This window comes from Protomyctophum parallelum (genome assembly GCF_964188405.1).
Source record: "Protomyctophum parallelum genome assembly, chromosome: 4".
NCBI classification, from domain to species: Eukaryota; Metazoa; Chordata; class Actinopteri; order Myctophiformes; family Myctophidae; genus Protomyctophum; species Protomyctophum parallelum.
Window position 1 is genome coordinate 10,992,237 of NC_139700.1, and position 26,905 is coordinate 11,019,141.

The window sequence follows — 26,905 nt, forward strand, 5'->3', positions numbered from 1 at the left end:
CCAGAAGCAAACATTTGAGTTAAAAATGTTCACTCTGATAGAATATATAAAATTTGCGCCCACATTTTCACGATTTCTCAAAAAATAGCAGACCTACAAGCTCATATCGCGGCACTCGGTGCCACGCTATGAGCTTGTAGATCTGCTATTTTTCAATAGCTGCTAAAGTATAACATAATGCTTAAAACACCAAAACCGCCAAGATTGGGTTGAAAAAGGGTATCTTTGAAAAACAAAGAAAAGGTCCCGCACACTGTCAGACACTCTCCAAAATGTTGCTCTTTATTAGGTCGACGTTTCGGTCGCTTAGAGTCGACCTTCATTCAGGACAGACAATCGTCTGTCTGTCCTGATGAAGGTCGACCGAAACTCGAAATTCATTGTCAATGTTCATGTTTGCAGACGTTGCACACACACTCAAAGCTGGCCATTCAATGTCATTCAATGTTTGTTAAGACAATGTCTGTGTTCACACAAACCCTCAAAGCTGGACATAGGAGGCTAGCGGCTAGCACCCCTCAAAGACTAGGCATTGGAGGTATTTGAGAGGAAAGAGCTAACTGTACCGTTCTTCTGTCTTGTCTTCTTCCACAGTAAGCATGTTTCTCAACACTCTGACCCCCAAGTTCTACGTGGCTTTGACCGGGACCTCCTCTCTCATATCAGGCCTCATACTGGTGAGTAAATATACTAACCTCTGCACACACAACACAATGTCTCATATCAGGCCTCATACTGGTGAGTAAATATACTAACCTCTGCACACACAACACAATGGACACTTAAGTTATATCAGGCCTCATACTGGTGAGTAAATATACTAACCTCTGCACACACAACGCAATGGACACTTCAACCCACCATTGATATCTACAGTGGTGGAAAAGGTACTCCAATGTTTTACTTAAGTAAAAGTATCAAGACTGCAATATATTCTGTGTGGAGTTTGCATGTTCTCCCCGTGTCCCCTAGGGTAGGTACCCTCACAAAAAACATGCAGTAATCCTGGTCTCTAAACTGCCTCCCCCTGGCCAGCCGGGGCGCCTGATGGAGGGGAAAGGAACTGGTTGAAATAACGTGTTCCTTCCACGCGCTACGTCCGGCCGGGGAAACTCCCCCCTGTCAGGTGTAAAGAAGCAGCTTGGACTCCTCATGCATTGAAGGAAGCATGAGGTCAGTCCGCTGCCCCCCCAGGTTGGCAGAGGAAGTCTAGCGGCCCAGGATTACATTAGATAACTGGGTGAAAAAATGGGTTGCAAAATTGTGCGATAAAAAATATAAAAAAAGATACTGCAATATAAAATTTCTTTATTACAAGTCCAGAATTCAAAATGTAAGTATTGGCATCAAAACTAAACCAAAACTAAAAGTACTACTAAAAGTTTTAACTAACTTTTCAAATAAATGTAGTGTAGTAAAAGTGCAATATTTGCCTCTATGTAGTGGAGTAGTAGAACTACGGGAAATCGGAAAGCAGTAAGTACAAATACCTCATGATTGTACTTAAGTACAGTACTTAAGTAAATGTGCCATTCCACTGGACACTACAGCCCAGCATTGATATTTCAATGTTCATTAAAAAAATAATCTATAGGAGGTATGGATCGATGTTGAGACCTTCAGTCATTAATCGGTAGTGTGCTCCGTGCCTCCAGTGAAGAACCAATGCAATACAGGCTGTCCTAATGAGACGTGATAGACGTAACAATGGCAGTAGATTTATCTGTTTTCAATGGAATCAAATAGCATTGTTCTACAGAAACAAATGGTATTGTTCTAAAGAGGTTAATGGAGGAATGTTTAAGAGCGTGGTTGCAAGTCATCATCATAATTCTTCGACTGCGGTCGAGATCGTGGATTTCACAATCACGCCAGACTTCCCGGTCCTTCATTGCCATCCCCACTAGTTCTTGCTTACTGATGCATGTGTCCCGACTCCCTAGCGATGACATCAGGGAACGACGGTTTTCTACCTCTGGTCTGCTTTGAGGCAGGACTCCAGAGAAAAAGGGAAGATTATAACCTCATGATCAGCTCTGTAGCAGTGGCCGGCAAACTGTGTTTTCTGGATCGGACTAGTGAAGAAACACCGGGAAGGTTGCCGTATATTGGATCAGTCGATGGGTGGCTCTTCCAAGACAGATTTTGAAAAGTGTCCATGTCTCGGAGCCATAGAGTAGAATCGGCTCAACGGTCGTCCTAAATATTTTTACTTGCAAGTTGCAAGTACAGTAAAGTAGGTTGCAAGTAGTTCCAAGTACAACAAGGGAAGACTACAATGTGCTACAGCAGTGGTTCTCAAGGTGGGGTCCAGGGACCCCCTCAGGGGTCATTTGGCAGGTTCCAGGAATCCAGCATATATGGCATCAAATGTAGTTTAACCACTTTCACCCTATATATGGTCGGTTATTCGAAAATAGACCAACTACAAGGTTCATGTGAGCTTGAATGAAATGCAATACAGTACTATTGCTGCAGTACTCTGTAATATCGAGATACTGTACTGAGTATGTTGTTATTTATATCTTTAAACCTTGTAATGGAAAAGTATCTACTATTTACACAAGTCATTACTGATGTCATTAATAGTTCACAGAGCAGTGTGCCTGGAATGAATCACTGCCTGTTTGAATTTGACTGTGTTCAAAATTCAAATGAATGTACTTTTAAGGTCCGGTTTGAACGTGTGCCAGTGGAAAATGCTTCAATTTGCCTAGGTATAGATTTCCATTCAAATGAATCCGATAATTATGTTTGCACAAAACAACCTATTGTCGTAGCACTCAGTCACAACAAAATACTTCATTTCCCTTTTCAAGCGACAGCGTTATGTAATACTTTAGCTATTGAAAAATAGCAGATCTACAAGATCATAGCGCGGCACTTACAAGCTTGTAGGTTTGCTATTTTTGAAAAATCGTGAAAATGTGGCACAAATCTTTGAATATATGCGAACGAATTTAACTCAAATCTTTGTTTCTGGGGGGTCCCTGGAACAACATATTTTGGGTGTCGGTGGCCAATTTCATATAATTCTGGGGGTCCTTGACATGGAATTTTTGAGAACCACTGACACAGAAACATAGGTTTTTCAGAAAACTCTCAGGGTTTAGAATCTTGATAGCATGTGTAGAATCTTGTGTCGGGTCTAAATGGCTTAAAATAGCTACCATTTTCACTGAACTCTCCTGCCCCCCCCCGTCCCCCCCCTGCGGGCCATTATCCAACTTGCGTAGGCTGCTTGGAAACGGACATCGGCTTCGAACATGCTCTGTGAATACATCGTGTATGTATCCTCGAGCCAATTAGTGCTCGTGGATGCCAGCGTTGGTAGTTAATTCTCTTCAGGGCTGTGTGTGTGGATGCGTCCATGCGTTTCTCTCTCTCGCTCTCATTTAGTTTGTACTTTTAGTGCGGCGTTCTCCCCCAGTGAGGCTCATGGCCTGCCGTCTTCAAGGAGAAGCTAGACGAGATAAGAGCTTTGTCAAATGGTGGTAGCCTTGCTCACCTCCTGAAACGGCACTACTTATAATTGGGGAGGTGTGTGTGTGTGTGACTGTGAGAGTGTGTGTGTGTGTGTGTGTGTGTGTGTGTGTGTGTGTGTGTGTGTGTGTCATTCCAGCCACTTCACTGAGTTATAGGACTTGGCAAGTGTGTTTCTGTTGTACGTCGTACATTTTAGCCATTTAGTTTCATCCAAAGATACTCAGGCCTCTTTTCCACTGGGGTTGAACCGGTTCAGTTCTGTTTTAATATTGAACCAGTTCAGAGTGTTTCATACTATGTGTTTACACTGGAAATGAATTGGTTCAGAACCCTAAACGTTAGTTCAGAACTGGAACCAGTGAAAGCACCCGAGGTTCCATTGAATGTGGAACGGAACCAGTTCTAGAACCACAGTTCTTTCGGTGGAAATGGGGCATCAGTGACCATTGAAATCACTAAACAGGTTATCTATAGATATTAAAAAGGGGGTGATGTATGAGTATGATGATTATCCTCTTATATACCTCTTCACAAGTCCTGAGCCACTGCCCCCAAAATTATTATTTATGGCATATCCTACTGTCTGTAAATGCGCGGAATCTCGTCTCTCATCCGTCTCTAGTTCACGTGTCCAGAGAACTGACTTCAAACTCCGCGTGCGTTTTAGGGAGTGCATTCCACAGGGTCGGGTCAGCGACTCAGCGAAGGCTGTTCTTATTTCTCACCTCTATCCCTCAATTTGTTCCATATCCATCTGAAATAATCCCTCTCTCACCCTGCCCTCTCTCTCCTCTCTCTTTCTACCCCCTCCCCCTCCTCCTAGATCTTCGAGTGGTGGTACTTCCGGAAGTATGGAACCTCCTTCATAGAGCAGGTGTCCGTGAGCCACTTGCGCCCTCTGCTGGGCGGTGTGGACAACAGCTCCCCCACCAACTCCAGCAGCAGCAGTAATGGAGAGGCCGACTCCAACCGGCAGAGTGTCTCTGGTAAGAGTCAGTGGTGGGAAAAAGGACTGCTAAAAGTACAATATCAATACTGCAGTGTAGGACTACTTTGTTACAAGTAAAAGTACAGTATCAATACTGCAGTGTAGGACTACTTTGTTACAAGTTAAAGTACGGTATCAATACTGCAGTGTAGGACTACTTTGATACAAGTAAAAGTACAGTATCAATACTGCAGTGTAGGACTACTTTGTTACAAGTAAAAGTACAGTATCAATACTGCAGTGTAGGACTACTTTGTTACAAGTAAAAGTACAGTATCAATACTGCAGTGTAGGACTGCTTTGTTACAAGTAAAAGTACAGTATCAATACTGCAGTGTAGGACTACTTTGTTACAAGTAAAAGTACAGTATCAATACTGCAGTGTAGGACTACTTTGTTACAAGTAAAAGTACAGTATCAATACTGCAGTGTAGGACTACTTTGTTACAAGTAAAAGTACAGTATCAATACTGCAGTGTAGGACTACTTTGTTACAAGTAAAAGTACAGTATCAATACTGCAGTGTAGGACTACTTTGTTACAAGTAAAATTCAAAATGTACTTGAGCTGGGCATCAAAATGTACTTAAAAAGTACCAAAAGTTAAAAAGTACTCGCTATGCAGAATGTTCCATTTCATGTTTTCAAGTGTATAAAAAAATGTTTTGAAAATAGCCCATCTACAAGCTGTGTCGCGATGCGGCACATAGTGAGCTTGCTATTTTCAAATGGCGAAAATGTGTATAGGGCTGAAGTCGTCGGTGTATGTTTGGTAATAATAATCAAAATCTACAAAGTAACTAGTAACTAAAGTTCTCAAATAATAATAAGTATTGAAAATACTCAAGTAAAGTACAAATGCCTCAAAATCTGGGCAAAGCATGGCAAAGGTGTTTCTTTATGAGAAAGCTTATATTCAAGGATAGAACATAGAATTGGCACATGGACAGGTGGGTGCTGGGATAAAGACACTTCCGTTGACAGATGGATGGAGCCCACACACCATATAAAGCATCCAAAACCAAAGCAAACAACACCATCAGTATGCCAAACAAAACTGCCTCTGTCTGCCAAACTACCACTACCTCCTGTGACAAATTCATTTTGGGCTAACTTTAGCTTAGAATAAAAAAAAGTCCTTATGCACACCTACAGCGGACAGGTGCGTCGGATAACTTGAACTGGAGAAGTAGTAATAAAGTAATAAATCTAATTCCTTCATCTTACTTACTTACTTACTTACGCCTATTACCCCTTCTGGGGCTTATGCCGTCGCCAAGAGTTCTCCAAGCATCTCCATCCTCAGCCAACACTTCCAGCTGTCCCCAAGTGTGGCCTATAGTTTTTGCATCTTTTTTGCACTTCTCCAAGTCTCTGTGCCAGGTGTTCCGTGGCCGACCTCTCTTTCTTTTCCACTGGGGGTTCCACTTGAGGGACTGCCTTGTGGTGTTTGAGGCTGGTTTACGGAGAGTATGGCCTATCCATCTCCAGCGCCTTTTGAGGATCTCTTCCTCTGCAGGCATTTGGTTGGTGCGTTGCCACAGCTCTTTGTTGCTGATGGTGTTTGGCCAGCGGATCTGGAGGATTCGATGTTGATAAAGGTCTGAGCGACCGACACGTTGCTCAATAAATCTAATTCTACAAGTGAAGACGATCCCTTTTTTCTCGACTACGTCTGTGCAGTGAATACAACTTTGACGATATTACGACGCTTTTGAAAATGCCTGCAGCAAAAACAAACGGGATTGAGAATGAATTTGTCCTCCCGCAGGATCAAATGATTGAACTTGCACACAATGCCCTCTAGCATCAGATAATAACCTGCTGAGACTGGGCATCTGGTAAGCATCAAGAGAGCCTGGTGTGGGCTTGACGATCCTGTGGATTAATATGCACTTATATTATTAATGTTGTAATCTAAATGTCATCTCTGTTAAACATCCGTAAATGACTGACTTGACGTGTTTTTCTGTGCAAAACAATTGCATTGGCCAATTACGATGTGTTTTTGGCTTGCTTATGTTAAATGGCATCTGATGTTCACCTTTTTAAAACTGTATTTTAATGGGAAGGTCACAAAAAGAATCACATGTAAAGTTGAGACAGAATAGTAGCATCATCTTCATCAGTCACCTCCCTGTTTTCCCTGGAAGAGACTGTAGTGTAGTACTCTGCAGGGGTTTTGCTACTGGGTATGGCACGCTATATGGCAGCTGTATTTCAAATGCATGCCTATCTCTGCAGACAGCCTGGGTACATTATTGACAGCCCTGGTAGATAGACAGTAATGCTGGGTAGGGTAGTACAATAATACTGTTGAATTATCTGCGATGGCTGCGTTTGCGTGAGCCATACGCACGTCGGCATGGAGAAACGCGTACGCTTATATACAAATCCAAATAAATTGAGAATTCCTTCCGTGTGTCTGAGGGATTGAGAGACAGACCCTTCAGCCCTGCTGTCGTAAGACAGACCTGGCTGTGATACCTTTGAACTGTCTACTTTCTCCTTGACATTTATCCCCGATGCTGTTCCCTCATTTATGTCTCTCTGTCTCTTCTCTCGCAGAATGTAAAGTATGGCGAAATCCGCTGAATTTATTTCGAGGAGCAGAGTACAACCGGTGAGCGATGGGTGCTGACACCCGCATGTAAAGTCACTCCTCAAGTTTACCCTTTGGGCTTTCTGTCTCTCTTCGTCAGTCTCTCTGTCTTACCGCTGTTTCTTTCTGTCTCTTCTTCTCTGTCTGTATCTCTTTCTTACCGCTGTTTCCACTTTGTTCCGTTGTTCTGATCTGTCCATTTCTATTCACTCAGTTCTGTGTTCTCAACCGTTTTTACTATATCTCTCTCTCTCTCTCTCTCTCTCTCTCTCTTTCTCACCACCTTTCATTAATTCTCTCGCTGGGTGGTTTCTTTCTTTCTTTCTTTCTCTAAACTAATTCAGTTAGATTGTGTCATACTGATCTTTCATTGTTGCTTTTGTCCCACACTGTGTGTGTGTGTGTGTGTGTGTGTGTGTGTGTGTGTGTGTGCGTGTGTGTGCAGGTACACGTGGGTGACGGGCAGAGAGCCGTTGACATACTACGACATGAACCTCTCTGCTCAGGACCACCAGACGTTCTTCACCTGCGACTCAGACCACCTCCGTCCTCCCGACGCCAGTAAGACACGCACGCACACACACACACACACACACACACACACACACACACACACACACACACACACACACACTCTCTCTCTCTCTCTCTCAACTCACTCACTCACACAGTTTAATATTCTTATATCTACATATGGGATGGTTACCGCTCTAACCGTGTGTGTGTGTGTGTGTGTGTGTGTGTGTGTGTGTGTGTGTGTGTGTGTGTGTCTCTATAGTCATGCAGAAGGCGTGGCGGGAGAGGAATCCACAGGCTCGTATCTCTGCAGCACATGAAGCTCTGGAGCTAGAAGAGTGAGTCACACACACACACACACACACACACACACACACACACACAGGCACAGATGCAATCTTCTGCTATCAGTGTTCACAATAGTTGACACACACACACACACACACACACACACACACACACACACACACACACACACACACACAAAGAGTCGGTGGTTATAGAGGAGGCATCCTGCATATGGCCTTGAAATTGTGTTCTTTAGTGTTTCAATTCAATTTAAATTGAATTGAAACACTAAAGGAAAGCCACGTTCCACTGGAACATTTGGAAGCACATGTACTCGTATGTTGGAAGATGAAGAGCAGTGGCGCTCTGGGAAGACATTTTAGGGTCTTGCAGCTGTATAAAAATGACATAAGAATTATTTTCCGTCCTCACGTTCAAGCTGAGGTCGCACAGCGCGTGCAAACACACACGCACGCGCGCGCGCGCGCGCGCACGCACACACACCGACATACAGTACGCACGCACTCACACATGAAACACTGTTTCACTCAGCGTTATTGGTAGCATGACATTTGTGGCAGTATACTGCTAACTGTATGCAATGAAGTTTATCCCTGGAAAAGATGCACATCATGTTATTTCTGGTCCTACTGTATCCAAACAGTAGTCCAAACAAACGGAATCATCTACTGTACGCCAGTGTTGATTTTGACAGCAAATTTACAGTTGATTTTAGTCGACTACAATGTATTTTGGCGGGCCTTGATGCCGTCGTAATGACTGATGTTGCAACCAAGTGTAAAATGACTTGTACTCGATCTCTTGTCCACTAGTCCCTTTCTAGTCTAGTTTTAGTCCCTTTAGTCTAGTTTTTATCTGTTGATGAAATTGTCAACACATTTAGTCTTAGATGTAGTCGTCACAGCGTAGTTTTCATTTAGTTTCCATTTAGTTTTCGTGAAAAAAGGTAGCCGACGAACTTTATTTTCGTCATAGTATTAGAAATCAACCCTGTGTACTGCTGCTAATGTCAACGTGATAATAGTCATCTGTAACAAGCTGCCCGGAAGACAATTTCCAATTTGTTTTTCCCATAGACGTTTCAGAAAGTGTTTATTTAAAGACCTTTACGCCTCGGACAAAGCCAACTCGGATGGTGACAATAAAAATAAACATAATGTTTTGGGCCGAACAAATAATTGGAAAGAAAAGGGCAGGGTACAGGGTTGTTGTTTTTCTTTTTTCGAATTATTTGTTCGGCCCAAAACATTGTGTTTTGTTGACATGAGTTGTCATGATCCAAGTTGGCTTTGACCGAGATTTACAGACCAGTTTAAATGAATACGTTCTGAAACGTCTATGGGGAAAAATGCATGGGAAATTATTTTCCGGGCTGCTCGTTGTCATGAAAGGGGGGCGAGACTGCAACACTGCAACACAAATAGCAGATCTACTGTATTGAGCTTGTTTATTTTTTTGTATTTTATTTTTATTTGAATCCTGAAAAGTAACGACGTGAGAACCAGAGTAATGTAGTAAGAGAGTGGTGACACGCTTTGATCTCGCCGCAAAGCGGGTGCCTATGGGCGATAGTTCCAAACATTGCTCCTATGGCTGGAACTATTCCATTGAGATAGAAAGAGCACTTCCACATTCCATTGTTACAATGAGAGTCAACGGGAGTGTCATTACTCTCTTACTAGATTAATCTGGTGAGAACGATCCATGTAAGTCACGTTGAATGAACGACGGACATCAGAGAGTGACGTAGGAAGTAGGATAGATGCATTTCGTCCGTCTCTCTCTCTGTACTACAAAGGCTTCCACGCCTGACTCTGGGAGAGTGTAAGGAGATTTGAGAAACGGTCTTTGATCTGCCAGAGTGAGAGAGCGTAGTGAATAATATATGGACTTTAAAAGTGCATTTCTAGATGGCAAAGTCCCCGTCTGTCTGTCATAAACAAACTCAACGGCACAGACAGCAGGAGGAGACGACGGGGAGGAAGTTATGAATTTATGAATAATTCAAAGGAATAAATCTGTCCTCAAATGATGGTCCTTGTTGGAAAGGAACGTTCGAATCATTCACGGAGATGAACGCCTGTGTTCGTAGGCACGTTCAAATCGTACGCGGATATGAACGCCTGTGTTCGTAAGAGTGTCGCCAAGCGGAGAGCTATCTATGTTTTTTTTTCACCTGACAGACGAGTTTCCCCGGCCGGACGTAGCGCATGGAAGGAACACGTTATTCCGACCAGTTCCTTTCCCCTCCATCAGGCGCCCCGGCTGGCCAGGGGGAGGTAGTTTTAGACACCAGGATTACTGCATGTTTTTTGTGAGGGTACCTACCCTAGGGGACACGGGGAGAACATGCAAACTCCACAATAAAACCCAGGACCTTCTAGCTGTGAGGCGACAGCACTACCGACTGTGCCACCGTGCCCCAGAAGCTGGATCAATATTCTTTTTTTATAAACACACAGACGCATGTGTTAAATAGCATTGATTCATGAAAAAACGAAAAAGGGACATGGAAGATTGATGTACTGTATGTACTCTTTTCTCCTCTCCTGTCTTTCGCCTCCTCTAATAATCCTATCGTGTGTGTGTGTGTGTGTGTGTGTGTGTGTGTGTTAGTTGTGCCACGGCGTACATCCTCCTGGCTGAAGAGGAGTCCACCACCATCGTGGAGGCTGAGAAGTTGTTCAAGCAGGCTCTGAAGGCTGGAGAGGGTTGTTACAGACGCAGCCAGCAGCTGCAGCACCACGGAACACAGTACGAGGCGCAGCACAGTGAGTACGCACTATACGCACACACACACACAGTCACACACACACACACACAGACCGTGGGACGTGTACAAACGCCATATCTAATTCAACCGATGGATCCAGTGGACGTGTGCACACATCATAGCGCTTTTTTATTGATATCTACGGAGCCCTGAATGGCCATACATTCAAAATATATTTTATCTTGTCCGTACAAGATAATTGTACGGACAAGATATTATCTTGTACGGACAAGATAAAATATATTTTTAATGCATGGCCATTCAGGGGCTCCGTAGAAAATTCAGATTCTTTTCCCCTATTTTTTGTGAGGTTGGCATCTCCTTCTTCACCGTACTCCTTGCTGTTTGCTCCTTTCTCCATGCTATAGAGCGTCGCAGTCCCGCCCCCTCGAGAGACCCGGAAAATAAATCCCCGATCATTTTCCTCATAGATTATTAAAAAAATATCTATTTAAAGGTATATTCAGTGATTTCACTTAATTCAAATATCACTTATTTTTTTGTTTTGTTGTGATAATCCTCCCTACTATAGAGTGTGCTGGCCATATAAGGAGTTCCTCCCTGTCCCCAGTTAACCCCTGGGGGTCAAAAAACCTTAGGTTTCGTTTTTGACTCTCTATCCTGATTGGACGAAAGCCTGGGTCCCACAGCCAAAAACGAAACCTAAGGTTTTTTGAGCGAAATCACTGAATATACCTTTAAAGACGTTTACGCCGCGGACAAAGCCAATTCTTGTCGTGACCAAACACAATTTTTCGGGCCAAACAAAGAATTAGAAAGTAGAAAAAAACGTCGGGTTACAACACTTTTTTTGTTGTTTTTCTTCTTTGTAATTATTTGTTTGGTCCAAAATATTGTGTGTGTTGTCATGACAAGAGTTGGCTTCGTACGACGCTTAGAAGGTCTTTAAATAATAAATACGCCTATGGAGAAAATGAATGGAGAATCATTTCCTGGGCCACTCATCGTTCTGAAAGGGGGAGGGACTGTCACGCTCTATAGAGCAGGGGTAGGCAACCTTAGGCACCAGTGCCAACATTGGCACAAGGAAGGGTGATCACTGGCACACTGGCAAGTGTGTGAGAGTATTTTTGGTTTTAAAAAAAAGTGTAAATTACATCCTGCATTCTACATTAATTAAAACTGAACTCTGTTACTGCCCTGACTCTAATGATCATTATAACAACGTGAAAGAAAATATTCAAATTCAAAAATATGTTGGAATCTTTCACGTGGTGTCATTCAAATTAAATAATGTTGATATGGCGCACTGACGATCTAGAATATAAAAACATGACACAAAAGGTCCTGGTATAGAGTGCTATACATGTTGCTCTTACTTTATGTATGTTTCTTGTGTGTGTGTGTGTGTGTGTGTGTGTGTGTGCGTGTGCGTGTGCGTGTGCGTTAGGAAGGGACACCAACGTGTTGGTGTATATTAAAAGGAGACTGGCCATGTGTTCTAGAAAGCTGGGCCGAACACGAGAAGCAGTTAAAATGATGAGAGACGTAAGTACACAGCATGCTGACGGGAGCGCACGCACACACACACACACACACACACACACACACACACACACACACACACAGTCACACACACACACACACACACACACACACACACACACACACACACACACACACACACACACACCCACAGACACACACACATGCACACAGTCACATGCACATGCACACAGTCTCTCACACACACACACACACACACACACACACACACACCTCTCTGTTTCTCTAACATGTGCACATATTGACTGTATTCATGAGTTTATACTATTCTCATTCCCAGTGTTACTGTACAGCCATTGTAACAATCTGTGCTAACAGCTAACGCTAAAGACAACATTGGACTTATATGGACTCATGATGACATTAGTGGACTTTATTTTCTTTTCTTGTTCTTGTTTGGCTGATACTGAAACTTGTTTCCATACTTGTGTTTAATCCTACTGGTATTATTCTGATAACAAACCTAAATAAATACATTTACCTGATCTGATTTAACCAGCAACTTCTAATAACTGTCAATGCTATTACTATTACTATTACTATTATTATTACTACTACTACTACTACTACTAATATTATTAGCCAGCCACTGTGCCCTCGATGTATGTAATGTGTGAGTGTGTGTCGCCCCCTGTCTGGTATTACATGTAACAACAGTTGTGTGTTTTCCAGTTAATGAAGGAGTTCCCTCTCCTCAGTATGTTCAACATCCATGAGAACCTGCTGGAGTCTCTGCTGGAACTACAGAGCTACGCAGACGTGCAGGCTGTGTTAGCCAAGTACGATGGTGAGACACGCACGCACGCACGCATACATAGTACATATTGGTGCGTTTCATATCTGCCCTGTGCAATTTGCACTAACAAGGCAAGCAGGAATACATATTGCAATGTTCCATGTGTAACGGATTAAAATGTTGAAATAATTATTATTGCTTATAGCAGCTTTAAATGTGTAACCGTGACAGGCCTACTCGGCAGTGACGTTTTTGACAGCAGATTTTAGTTTTAGTCATAGTCATAGTCTCTTGAATAGTTTTCATTTAGTTTTAGTCACATTTTAGTCACCTGGAATGTCTTAGTGTTAGTCCAGTTTTAGTCGACTAAATATAAGATTTTAGTCGACTAAATCTACAGTTGATTTAGTCTAAAATGTATTTTTGCGGGACTTGATGCCGTCTTAATGACTAATTTTACACTGCTGAAAATAGCAGATCTGCAACGCTTGTATATCTGCTATTTTCAGCATGCAACCACAAAAAAGTGTAAAATGACTTATACTGGATCTCTTGTCCACTAGTCCCTCCCTAACAGTTTTAGTCGACGAAATCAACACTGTACTCAGTCATAGTTCATGTTGCACACAGAGCTCCCAGCAGGTCAGTCAGTAGTTGTTGTTGAACGTGGAACACAGGATCAGAAACACATAAACACACTTACTCAGCGAACAATAAAGAAACGCTCAGCTGTTGCTGTATCACATTGACGAGTCACACCGGATCACGTTCGACTATTGGGTAACCGAACGGGACTCCTCCTAAGACACTCACGGAGCCCCGCGGCCGTGAAACCCACCCTGTTTTAGCGCCACTCTGCTCCCATTTTCTCCCACCTATACGTTCCCCAGCAGCCCCCCTCCCTGTCTGCTGCTTAGACGAGTGTAATTTCAAACTGGGTGGTGGTGGGTGGTTCACCTAGAGAAACACCAATCATCATCATCGTGTGTGTGTGTGTGTGTGTGTGTGTGTGTGTGTGTGTGTGTGTGTGTGTGTGTGTGTGTGTGTGTGTGTGTGTGTGTGTGTGTGTGTGTGTGTGTGTGTGTGTGTGTGTGTGTGTGCGTGTGCGTCTCATCCACAGATATCAGCTTACCCAAATCAGCAACAATATGCTACACGGCTGCCTTGCTCAAAGCCAGGGCGGTGTCGGACAAGTGAGTATCACTTTCTTTACCCGTTGGCAAGAGAGAGGGGTGGGGGGGGCGATGTGTTGGGAGCTTCTAGATCGGCTACTCTTTGTACTTTTGTACCGTAATTTACTAATTTTCTTTACTTTTATTCAAGTACAATTTTGAATACAGGCCTTTTAGTTGTAATTTAGTAGAAGACAATCCCAGATCTTCAAGTAGGTGTCTCCTGTCACAGGCCTAATGGTGTATTTTATTTTATGTTGTATATTATGTAATCTGCATTGTAAGGATCTGGAGTGTATTAGTCAGTTTGGTATTGACTGGATCATTGTTTATGTAAACTGTAAAAAGTGTCCTGTAAGTCCATATGGGCTGGGCTTCTTCGGAAACATGACACTTAAATAAAGAATCAATCAAACAATCAAGCATGTAACAGAATACTTTCCTATTGTAGAATAACTATACTTTTACTTAAATAAAACATGGGAGTACTCGTCCCCCCCGGTGGGGTGGTGTGAAACAGAGAATGGGGCTGAGCGATGGTGTTGTCTCTAAATGGGTTGGGAGTAATGATGCTCTTTTCTCTAACCCATTCTAAACGGGAACGCCTTTTGTCGTTTTAAGCATTCTGTTCTACTTTAGCTATTGAAAAATAGCAGATCTACAGGCTCATAGCGCGCCACCGAGTGGCGCGCTACGAGCTTGTAGGTCTGCTATTTTTGAAAATATTTAATCGACCTCAGTCCAAAATGGGTTAAACGGCCTTCCCCTCGGGGCCTCATGTGTTGTCCTGATATGTATGACTTGAGTTGTTTTGTGTCTGTGCTGGTCGCCTGCAGGGCGCGCGTATCTCAAAACACACACACACACACACACACACACACACACACACACACGCACACACAGAGAGAGAGAGAGAGAGAGACATGATACATGATACTGTATATGTGTAGAGTAGTTGACATTTTGGTGTGTGTGTGTGCTGAGATTGTCTTAGTTACTTTGACACACAAACACACATATATAGACACAAGTCTATATATCTGACCTTATATATTATATCTTATATATATTATATCTGACCTGCGTGTCACTCCCCATCACTATCCAATAAAGGCAGAAAAAGAGCCCCCAGAAAATATCTTTAAAATTGTTCCCCACACAATTTAGTTTTAGTTAGTATTTATTTGCACAATAAAATCAGTGCAAAAAAGGAAATAAGAATGAAGTGCAGGTGCTAAAGATAACCCATGCAGGGCTTATACATGGTTCTCACCTGAAATAATAAAACAAGTAGTAAGTTAAATATAGTAATCAATCATAAGGGTATGATGACAAATATCAAATTCACTTGTGTGCAGTTGAATGTGTGGGTACAATAACACAGCCACTCCAGTGACGGTGTTACTGTGTGCGTTCGTGTGTCTGGCGTGTGTGTGTGTTCATGTGTGCGTCCGTATGTGTGTGTGTGTGTGTGTGTGTGTGTGTGTGTGTGTGTGTGTGCGTGCATAGGTTCTCCCCAGAGGCGGCGTCGAGGCGAGGGCTGAGCACAGCAGAAATGAATGCTGTGGAGGCCATCCACAGAGCGGTGGAGTTCAACCCTCACGTCCCTAAAGTAAGACCACACACACACACACACACACACACACACACACACACACACGCTCACACTCACGGTTCAAGGTTGTACTTCCATAATATTGTGTACAGGACTACAGGTACATGAGAGTAATCCTTATTTTGGTTTGGCTTCCTTCAGACAATGCAGCAGCATAGACGATAACAACAGTAGAATAGTTAGATTCAAGAGCATAATCAAATGAATTGTAGCCTACATGTGCGTATATTGTCTTGTCATATTGTATATAGCATTGTCAAATCAAAATGTGCAAATATACCGGTATGTGCTTTTATACCTGTGGTACTGGTATTATCACTGTACTAGTCTTTTAGATTGTTTTGCTCACTACTGTAAGTCAGTGGTTCCCAAAGTGTGATCCGGGGACCTCCAGGGGTCCTTGAGGGAGTTCCATGGGGTCCCCAGCTACATGGTAGTTTGGAACCAAATGGACCCTTATGGGTCTGTAACTCTGAGAGTTGGAACCAAATTGGGGTCTCAAAGATAGAAATGCCAATGCATGTCAAACTGGGGGTCCTTGAAATTAAACGGGTTGAGAATCGCTAAAGCGGAATGAAGCCAGTTCAACCTATTGTAGCTTTGAATCTTTGGATCTTTTGTAGCAGCTACACACGTAGCTTCATGTCGCTGGCTTCCATTGAAAATGAATGGTAGACTCTGACTGTATCTTTGTATCTGCCCGTGTGAAGTGTGAACGCAGCAAAGGCCAGAACATTGCAACCACACTTGCAATTTCCCAGAATCGCGCCTTTCTAAGTCTTCTACGTGTCTGTGTTTCTACTTCGTATAAATCATTACAAATTAATGATCGTTCTTTTCTTTCTTGTATTTTCTCCCTCCCTTCTCTCCTGCTGTCATTTTTCTCTATCTCTCTCTCTTTCCATCTCTCATATCGATCTTGGTCACATTCTCGTCTCGTCTCTCTCTCTCTCTCTCTCTCTCTCTTTTAATTCTCTCTCTTCGTGTGTGTGTGTGTGTGTGTGTGTGTGTGTGTGTGTGTGTGTGTGTGTGTGCGCTCTTCAGTACTTGTTAGAAATGAAAAGTTTAATCCTGCCTCCGGAGCACATCCTGAAGAGAGGTGACAGCGAGGCCATCGCCTACGCGTTCTTCCACCTGCAGCACTGGAAGAGGGTGGAGGGAGCCCTGAACCTGCTGCACTGTACCTGGGAGGGCAGTGAGTACACACACACACACACACACTGTACCTGGGAGGGCAGTGAGTACACACACACACACACACACACACACACACACTGTACCTGGGAGGGCAGTGAGTACACACACACACACACACACACACTGTACCTGGGAGGGCAGTGAGTACACACACACACACACACACACACACACACACACACACACACTGTACCTGGGAGGGCAGTGAGTACACACACACACACACACACACATACACACGGTTCAAGGTTGTCTTTATTTGTCTCCCTTGGGAGAAATGTGTCTTGGAGACAGAGTCACAGCTGCATACAAATAACAGACACATTCACATACGAAAAGGAAAAACACCATGAAACACCCAACATACACAAAACAGAGATATTGCACACATTCCCTTGAAGTGCAACTAGTCAATAAAGTGCATTTTGCAATCTCTGATTGAGAATTTTGATTGACGGGGGAACAAATTAGTGTTTAAATCTATTATACACATACCGTGGAGTTCTATATCTCCTACCGGATGACACACGCACACACACGCACACACACACACACACACACACACACACACACACACACACACACACACACAGTGAGTATCGGTACACACATGCACACACGTTGAAGAGCATGCATATCCATCCACACATAAACAATCATGTGGGCCCAGAGGCAAGAACATTATGTTACACACTCTGACAGGTGATACTTCACACACGCACACACAATCTCACGAAACACTTCAGTGATTTGCATCTTTACCATATCGTGTGTGTGTGTGTGTGTGTGTGTGTGTGTGTGTGTGTGCGCAGCATTCAGAATGATCCCGTACCCGCTGGAGAAAGGTCACCTCTTCTATCCCTATCCTATCTGCACAGAGACAGCTGACAGAGAGCTGCTACCAAGTAAGACACACACGCACACACACGCACACACACACACACACACACAACCATTTTACCGTTGATAAGATCATACCCGTCAACCCTCCCGTTTTTCCCCAACTGCATTATTGCTGAACTGTTTGATTGTTTTTCCAACCCAAATGACTCATGGTTCATCAGAGGTAACTCGGTCAAAACACAGCGTAAAAAAAAAAGGAAAGAAAATGCAGACATTGTGATGAGCATTCACCACCATCAACATTAATCACATGGACTAATTGAATAATAAAAAATAACATCTCGACAGATTACTAGATAATAATCAGACCTACAGGAGAGACAGCGACTCAAGCGCACGCGTGCGTGCGTCTGCGTGTGTGGGGTAATCAGAGTTGGTTTTCCCTCAGGGAGCACATTAACTGGATTAATTTGGCTCAGGACAGCCACACACACACACACACACACACACACACACACACACACCTCCCTTCCTCTGCTGGTATATATCCACTGCATCATTAATTTTCTCTTCATCAGCTACATATTAGAACTGTTTAATCTCTTCATGGTGAAACCTGGCAGGGTTTAATTCCTCAGTCAGGACATTGTTTGCAGCACATGTGGAATGTAGTAGCAGTTAAATACACTACAGATAACCTTTTATTGGTGGCACGGAGAGATGTAATGTAGTTGATTGGAGGCCTCTCTGGTCGTGTGCGACTCTGCGTGCATGCATTTGTGCGTGCGTGCGTGCGTGTGTGTGCATGTGCGTGTAGACACACAGTGTACAAACCTGATCAGACATGTCTGTGCAGGTCTGCATGGTGATATGCCAGCTGTACAATGTTCCCCAGGTATATGATAGTTAGGAACCAAAAGGACCCTTATGGAACTGTAACGCTGTGAGAGTTCTGAGAGTGTTAGGGTCCAATTGTACACTCTCAGGCCCTCATTTATCAATCGAGTGTAAAATCTGCCACAGATTCGAGTGCAGGTTTCGTAGTACACCCACGTCGCCACGGCATTTATAAAGTGATCGCAAACAGCTGATCCTTCCTTAATTTTGTTCTCACGTTAATAAATGTCACGGCTGAATTTGATCTGGCACGCCCTAAGAAATCAAGCCTCGCCCTCGTTTTTGCGACATGAACAACGGCAATACGTTTCCTGAAACCATGGTTACATGAAAAAATAGGTTTCTCCCGTGCCTTGCTGCCCGCCTCACCCCCTCTCTCATACACAGGCACAGCACGCACACGCAACTTGCAAGCCCAACTAACTGGTGTGTTGTTAAACAAATAAAGAACGAACACCTGCATGAATTAAATAAAACGTGCGTGCGGGGGGTGAGGCGGGCAGCAAGGGAAGCGAAGCGAGAGGAGAAACGGACAACTTTATTTAATTCATGCAGGGTCCCTGTCTGTTTCCCTCTCACCTCGCTTGCCTTGCTGTCATGCACGCACGCACCTACATGACACATTAAATAAAGCTGTCTGTTTCTCCTCTCGCTTCGCTTCCCTTGCTGCCCGCACGCACGCACGCACATATCGCTATTTGCAACTTTCACTGTGTGTTGTTAGTTGTATATTAAATTATTAAAGTATTTTTAATTTAATATACAACAAGATATATTAGTGAACGAAAACCTGAACCTGTGAACCATAATTAAATAACAAATAGGCACCCACACGCTGCTGTTTTGCAGGTGCTCCTCCTGTCCTGTCTGTCTCTCTCTATCACAGTGGTCCGTACGTGACCAACTGACCATGCACGTTCCGACGTTCGACAGTCTATTTAGATTGCCTCGCAGTCGTTAGTCACTGCAGTGGCCGGGCTGTCAACTGTCATTATATGAATGTGCAGCCAAAACCATAGCCTCATGTGGCTGGTGCATGGGCTGGCTGGGTAATATACCTATATCTCCGATGCAGTTCCTACTTGCGCTGGGAGCCTGGCACGGTACATTTGGCATTCGAGCGACGCGTCGGGTTTATTATATTGCACATACCGTAAGAAAGACATGCTGTAGATTAGGCTACAGTAGGCTATACCTGCACGTTGGGACTCTCCGCAGCTGAGCTGCAGCACTGCTGCACTATACTCTCCAACGTCCCGTCATGGAAATATTTCAGCACAGACAGCCCAAATCCTCGCATGTATGCGGCGTGCGCTCATGCAAAACACTGTTTAAATGGCTTAAGCATCTCTTGCAACATTGTTTTTAATTGCGCGATTTTATCTCCTACTAATTTCATATGACACATGTATTCCTTAACATTTTTATTTATTTATTTAGCCCATATACATTATACATACCTTTTATATAAACATTTTAGGAGTGAATACATATATGTTTTGATGCCTGTGACAGCCTCTCAGCAGTTCAGACAAGGCTGCTCCGCTTGTAAGACAGAAAAACAGCGTACGGCAGCTGCCGAGTAGACGTGGGTTTTGATCGTTGTCACGTTCAATTTCAAGCTTTGCCGGAAATGTTAAATGTCGGTAATTTCGGCGTGCGCCCATATTTTGGCGTACGCACGGTTGATAAATGAGGGCCTCAGAGTTGCATTGACAATGATTTTTGAGTGGTGCAACCACTCCTATAGACAGCTATAGCGTTATAGCCTTTGTTCACCACCAAGTGTCACTGTTTCACAGCCTAACACACAGACACACACAGGCCAGGGAGGAGGGCTTGTACAGTACAGTACAGTACAGTACAGTACAGTACAGTACAGTACAGTACAGTACAGTACAGTACAGTACAGTACAGTACAGTACAGTACAGTACAGTACAGTACAGTACCACTCACTTCAGACGGGTCTGATTTTTACATTATAAATTGGTGGCCCAGAGATAGAAATTGCCTGAAATGGGAGTCTGTAGACTAATGCAGGTCAAACTGGGGGTCCTTGCAAATTAAAATGGTTGAGAATCCACTGGAGAGCCGTACAAATCCCTTGCATAGCTTTTCAAAAGTCAGTGGGGCTAATGAGTGTCAATATGGGGGTCCTTGACATGAAAACTTTGTAGAACCACTGGCCTACTGTACTGTACTGTACATGTGCAAGTGATCCTCTTCCTGACTGCCTGTAGCTGACCCTGGTACTCTCTGTGCGTGTGCGTGTGTGTGTGTGTGTGTGTGCGTGGAAGCAGTGTTCCACGAGGTGTCGGTGTATCCCAAGAAGGAGCTTCCGTTCTTCATCCTGTTCACGGCCGGTCTCTGTTCCTTCACCGCCATGTTGGCTCTCCTCACGCACCAGTTCCCAGAACTCATGGGAGTCTTCGCTAAAGCTGTGAGTATTGCTAACCCCCAGGACACCAATTACCATTTAGGTTATTTAGCAGTACACTCTTAATCCAGAGCGATTTACAGTAAGCAAGAACAACACATGGTACTGCATTGAATGCATATAAATAGTCATCAAGTGTCATAAGCAAGCTAAGAACCTAATATCTATCTGTGTAACAATAGATTTTCTGTGAAGTGAACTCTATGCGTATACACGATAGAGTGCTAAGTCTACATAAAATGCTATCTAAATGACATAAGTTACACAAATGTAGCCTTTGCATCCACCTGTAAGGTCGTTAATGTGTTCACAGCATCTGCATTGTGCTCCACTTAATTAAAATAATTTAATAATGAACACAACTACTTTATTTTAGTGCTTGTGTTGTTTTCTTCCTTGACTCCTGCCTGTGTTGGATAGCTAGGTAGATTAAATTAAATTAATAAAAAAAACTATTTCACTTGTGCTGTAGTGTGCCCTCTCTGGCGCCCCTAGGGACTTAGAGCCTGGGTGGTTGCCAGGTTTTGCGCAGTGCATGTGCCGGCCGGGCCCGGCCCCCTGTTTGATCAAATGCCCACCTGTGCATTCAGCTAACCTGCACTAGACTGCACTTCAACCACCTGATAGCTGACACTGACATTCACCAGCTCAACTCAAATGCATTCTGGCTGTGTTTGAGGTATAGAGCGTCGCAGTCCCCTTTCATGACCACGTGAGACCCAGAAGTGAATTCCCTGTTCATTTTCTCCATAGGCATTTCAAAAAGTAATTATTTAAAGATTTTTACGCCGCGGACAAAGCCAACTCGAGTCGTGACAAATCATGACAACAAACACAACATTTTGGGAAAAAGAAAAACAACTAAGAAAGTGTTGTAACCTGCCGTTTTCTTCTTCTTTCTAATTATTTGCTCGCCCCCGAAATATTGTGTTTGTTGTCATGATTTCTCACAACTCGAGTTGGCTTTGTACGAGGCTTAAAAGGTCTTTAAATAAATACTTTTTGAAATGTCTGAGGAAAATGAACAGGGAATCATTTCCTGGGCCCTGGTAGGGGGCGGGACTGCGACGCTCTATTGTTTGTCTGCTGTACAGACAGCCAGTACCAATACAATACAAACTTCACAAGCTACTCTTAACTACCACCACCGGGGGGCGCTCCCCCACTCCTCGCCTCAGGGTCCTTATCCCCTTTAGCCTCCACCTTCCACGTCTCATCTCCTTCCTCCCATCTCCTTCCCTCCTCCTTCACCTCTGTGCTTGTCAAGTGCTTTCATGTCAAGGACCACTAAATGAATTGATATGTACTCTACTGTATTTGGCCACGGACCGTCCCTCATGTGACTAGATTTTGTGCCAGCGAGTCCAAAAGATTAGTTAAAATGTCATGTTTCAAGATTATGTTATTTTATTGAGAAGCACTGCTCACTTGTTTCTCTCTCTTCAGCAGCAGGCTGTGGTTAAGTGGTGTAGGAATGTCTGTGAGCTCATCCTCTCTCTCTCTCTCTCTGATGTCATTATCAGTAGATCTCATCTCCTCTGATAGCGGCTGGGGGGGGGGGGGGGGGGGGATGGGGGGGCTGTTTTGGTTGGATCGCTGAAGCGCCACAGAGAGCTGTTAGCACACACACACTTTCTCACTCTGACTGGTGGCCTAGCCTCAATTCAAACGGTGTTGCTTGTGGGTTTCTCTGAACGCTGTAACCATGAGAACCATGTTTGTGTGCTTTCCTCTATGTGCAATGAGGTGAGGCTCAGTGGCGGGGCTCTGTGAGGAGGCCTGAGGGCTTCACAGTGGAGGTGAACTTAGTGAGGAGGCCTGAGGGCTTCACAGTGGAGGTGAACTTAGTGAGGAGGCCTGAAGGCTTCACAGTGGAGGGGCTCTGTGAGGAGGCCTGTAGGCTTCACAGTGGAGGTGAGCTCATTGAGGAGGCCTGAGGGCTTCACAGTGGAGGTGAACTTAGTGAGGAGGCCTGAAGGCTTCACAGTGGAGGGGCTCTGTGAGGAGGCCTGTAGGCTTCACAGTGGAGGTGAGCTCATTGAGGAGGCCTGAGGGCTTCACAGTGGAGGTGAACTTAGTGAGGAGGCCTGAAGGCTTCACAGGGGAGGTGAACTTAGTGAGGAGGCCTGAAGGCTTCACAGTGGAGGTGAACTTAGTGAGGAGGCCTGAAGGCTTTTTGGTTTTTGAACGAAAACGTGATGCATGATGACGTGTCGAGTCCTGCATGAATAAAGATTAAGCTTGATTATATTCACCTGTTTTATTCCCGTTGCTGCGCATCCGTCCAAACACAGCTGGTGATGATTACAGAACTCTGTTTTTAATCTCATTCAAGATTACCTCCAGGCAGTGTATTACTAATTTTAAACTTAATTAGCACGCTAAATCATGTGTTTGAAAACATTATAGAAATAAGCCAGAAGCTTTGCTGCCTGTCTTTGTGACTTTGTAAACAAACAAAGTATATATATTAATAGAGACGTCACCAGATTTTTCCTCCCATCCACTTTAAGTTGCACATGAGGCGATTTCACTCCTCCTTCCGGGTAGGAACAGAGTGCATTCTGGGATGGATTGCCCCAATAACATGAACGCGCTGGCCGTTGACTATCATTGCACACGTTCACGTATGTAACATAGCGTTCACGTTTCATGGGCCGAATAACATCAACGTGCGCAATGATAGTCAATGGCCCAGTGCTGGCTCGAGCTGCAATACCAAATTCGGCCACTATGTCCCATTTCGCCTCAGGGTTTCCTCTGGGTGCCGTCTCTATTAATATATACTCTATCCATTCCATTACTATTATGTTTCACCTCTTGTCCACTTATATAATGACCATTTTTCCCCATCTTTTTTCATAGAGGTCTTCTCTTATTCTTATTTTGAATGTCAACTTTTCCATGTCTTCAATATTATCCATGAAGGTTCGCCATTGTTTATAGTCTGGTATGTCAGTCTTGAGCCAGTTCTTGGTGATTGCTTTCTTCCCAGCGGTTAAAAGGATTTTGACCAGATATTGGCCTCGTATTTTTCATTTCACTAGGTCTTTAGTGTCCAGAGCAGCATTTCTCAACCACTAGGTCAATACCGAAAAGTGTGTGGTTGAGATACCACGGCAGGGTCACAGATGAAGAACAATGGCAAAAGAAATGCCTTAATGTTCATCTATTTCATCAACAAATCTGTAAAATGTGAATTTTCGAATGCAGGAGGTCTGCATACCAGACCAGAGATGTGCTAACGATGTCTTCCAGGAAATAAATGATTCTGCACGGATAAAAGCATAAAAACGGATTAATCCATGATCATGGACTCTGACCAAAACCAAACCCCACTAATTGACGGCTAATCATCTGTGCGAGTAGCCCATTAGTCTTGGGAGTGTTTTAACCCATTTTGACCTGAGATCAGATTCTATGAGCTTGTAAATCTGCTATTTTTCAATAGCTAAAGCATAACATAATGCTATCACCAAAAGTTGACAGTAGAACATATCAGTGAGGTCTCCAGATCTCAGGGCCCGTAGTAGTAGTCTCCTTCCTCCTGTTGCGTGTCAGAGTGGCTCCGTCTCTCTCTCCTCCACCACTTCATGGCTTTTATCTGACAAAGTGAAGCCTCCATGACCTGTCATCCCTTTGACAGAGCCCCTATCCCCCTCGGAGCCTGTTGCCAAAACAGTCGTGCCAGAGGACGGGGGTCTGAGGGAGACAGGTCTCATGGAGTCATGGAAAACTGGGAAAAGTCAAGAGAACTTTTCAAGCTGTCCCACTCCGCCCCCCCCCCCCCCCCCCCCCCCCTCCATGCCTGGGAAAGTCCGGGAGAGTGATGCATAAAATCAGTTTGGAAACATGCCGGAATATTTTTTGTAACTAAGGGCTTAGACAAAAACAGAATGTGGCACTTGGAGCATGTGACATTTAACCCATTTTGGTGTTAGCATTATGTTATGCTTTAGATATTGAAAAATAGCAGATCTACAAGCTCATAGCGCGCCACCGAGTGGCGCGCTACGAGCTTGTAGGTCGGCTATTTTATTTAAATCGAAGAACGACTGACATAGAAACATTTTCAGAAAACTGTCATTTTCAAACAGACATTTTTTTAATCTGATCTCAGGTCAAAATGGGTTAAGAAATATTAGTCCGGGAAAAATCTTGGGAATGAATTTGCCAAAATAAATGGATAGGAGGAACCCAGGGAGTGAGTGGAGAGATGTTTGTGATTCAGGTAATAACTACCTGTCTACCTCATGCAGTGTTGATGAAATACTGCATTTGTTGTACATGATGTCAACAATATTTTGGTGAATAAAGGTGTCTGCTATCAGCTAGTTGAGTTTGTAACAAACTCACCTATCCCTTTTCACCATCTCCCTCTCACTATTAAGATTAGTGTGTGAACGACAACGTGTGTAATGTTGAGTTATCTTGTGTTGCGTCAGCTCTCCAGAGACAGCCAGTTGAAGTGAGCTCTCTCTCTCTCTCTCTCTCTCTCTCTCTCTCCCATTTTGGGAGGAACCCCTTTTGGTGTTTTAATTTAGCTATTGAAACATAGCAGACCTACAAGCTCATACGAGCTTGTAGGTCTGCTATTTTTTGGTTAAGCTATCGAAATGCACCGTCGCTCCGAGAGGCAGACGTGTCCTGAAGTAGCTCAGCAGTTTCTTTTTATTATTTTTCTCTTTTTCTTCGTTCTTTTTTTCCTTTTTTCTTTCTTTCCAGCCGTGACTGCTAACGTTGGCTATACCTGGTTCTGGAGTCATAGTTTTTCTTCTGCCTCGTTTCTTCTGTATACTACAGTACCTTTTCATTATTCTTATTCTTACTTGTATGTTGTATTTTGGGGCGGGAACCCATGTTGGTGTTTTAAGCATTATGTAATACTTTAGCTATTGAAAAATAGCAGATCTACAAGCTCATAGCACGCCACCGAGTGTCACGCTACGAGCTTGTAGGTCTGGTATTTTTTTAAAGTCGTGAAAATGTGGCCCAAATCTTTGAATATATATTTCAGAGCGAACATTTTTAACTAAAATATTCGCTTCTGGGGGGGTCCCTGGAACTACATATTTTGAGATGGGGGTCCGTGGCCCAATAGAGATAATTCTGGGGGTCCTTGACATGAAAAAGGTTGAGCATAGAAACATGGGTTTTTCAGAAAATTTTTAGGATTTTGAAGCCTTTTTTTTTAAATCGTCCTCAGTCGGGCGACTGATTTCCCCCCTTGGGATAATAAAGGTATCTCTTTTCCTCCTTGTGTCCTCCAGTTCCTCAGCACACTGTTTGATAATAAAGGTATCTCTTTTCCTCCTTGTGTCCTCCAGTTCCTCAGCACACTGTTTGATAATAAAGGTATCTCTTTTCCTCCTTGTGTCCTCCAGTTCCTCAGCACACTGTTTGCTCCTCTAAACTTCATCATGGAGAAGGTGGAGAGTGTCCTGCCATCCAGCCTCTGGCACCAGCTGACCCGCATCTAAAAGAACCGGACCCAGGAACCCATCCAGGCCACCGACCGCAAACCCCAGAACCAGAACCAGGCTACTTAAAACAGACTGCTAAACAATTCAGACTGGACTGACACACTCACACACCTTTGTGCCAAGCTTACGGAGGACGGACACAATGGGACAGAGTCCAACGGCAGAGGAGGAGGGCGGAATTAAAACAAAACGATGGAATTGGTTTTGACTTTATTTGATATGTTTTCATTTTTTGGGTTTTCAATCTCATGTAAAACAGTTATTTTTTTTTTGTTGTACAAAAAAACAGGTGATCAATTGCCATCATTAAAAAGTGAAAAGACA

General features: G+C 43.7%; 1 protein-coding gene across 4 annotated transcripts in view; it reads left to right on the forward strand.

The window, feature by feature from the left end:
* The window catches only part of LOC310858007 (suppressor of tumorigenicity 7 protein homolog), a 69,797-nt gene extending 42,892 nt beyond the window's left edge, over window positions 1–26,905 (forward strand). For 2 of the 4 annotated variants that reach the window (XM_083764051.1, XM_083764053.1), the window contains 14 exons: window positions 595–677; window positions 4,310–4,472; window positions 7,042–7,096; window positions 7,521–7,636; window positions 7,854–7,929; window positions 10,517–10,671; window positions 12,085–12,182; window positions 12,873–12,987; window positions 14,057–14,129; window positions 15,618–15,720; window positions 16,768–16,918; window positions 17,733–17,825; window positions 20,959–21,101; window positions 26,483–26,905. In XM_083764051.1, the coding sequence (XP_083620177.1) occupies window positions 595–677; window positions 4,310–4,472; window positions 7,042–7,096; window positions 7,521–7,636; window positions 7,854–7,929; window positions 10,517–10,671; window positions 12,085–12,182; window positions 12,873–12,987; window positions 14,057–14,129; window positions 15,618–15,720; window positions 16,768–16,918; window positions 17,733–17,825; window positions 20,959–21,101; window positions 26,483–26,578 (1,520 nt within the window). In that variant the 3' untranslated portion in view covers window positions 26,579–26,905. Of the gene's footprint in view, window positions 1–594; window positions 678–800; window positions 808–4,309; window positions 4,473–7,041; window positions 7,097–7,520; window positions 7,637–7,853; window positions 7,930–10,516; window positions 10,672–12,084; window positions 12,183–12,872; window positions 12,988–14,056; window positions 14,130–15,617; window positions 15,721–16,767; window positions 16,919–17,732; window positions 17,826–20,958; window positions 21,102–26,482 lie in introns of those variants that run through there. The other 2 variants (XM_083764052.1, XM_083764054.1) reach the window with 2 other exon arrangements.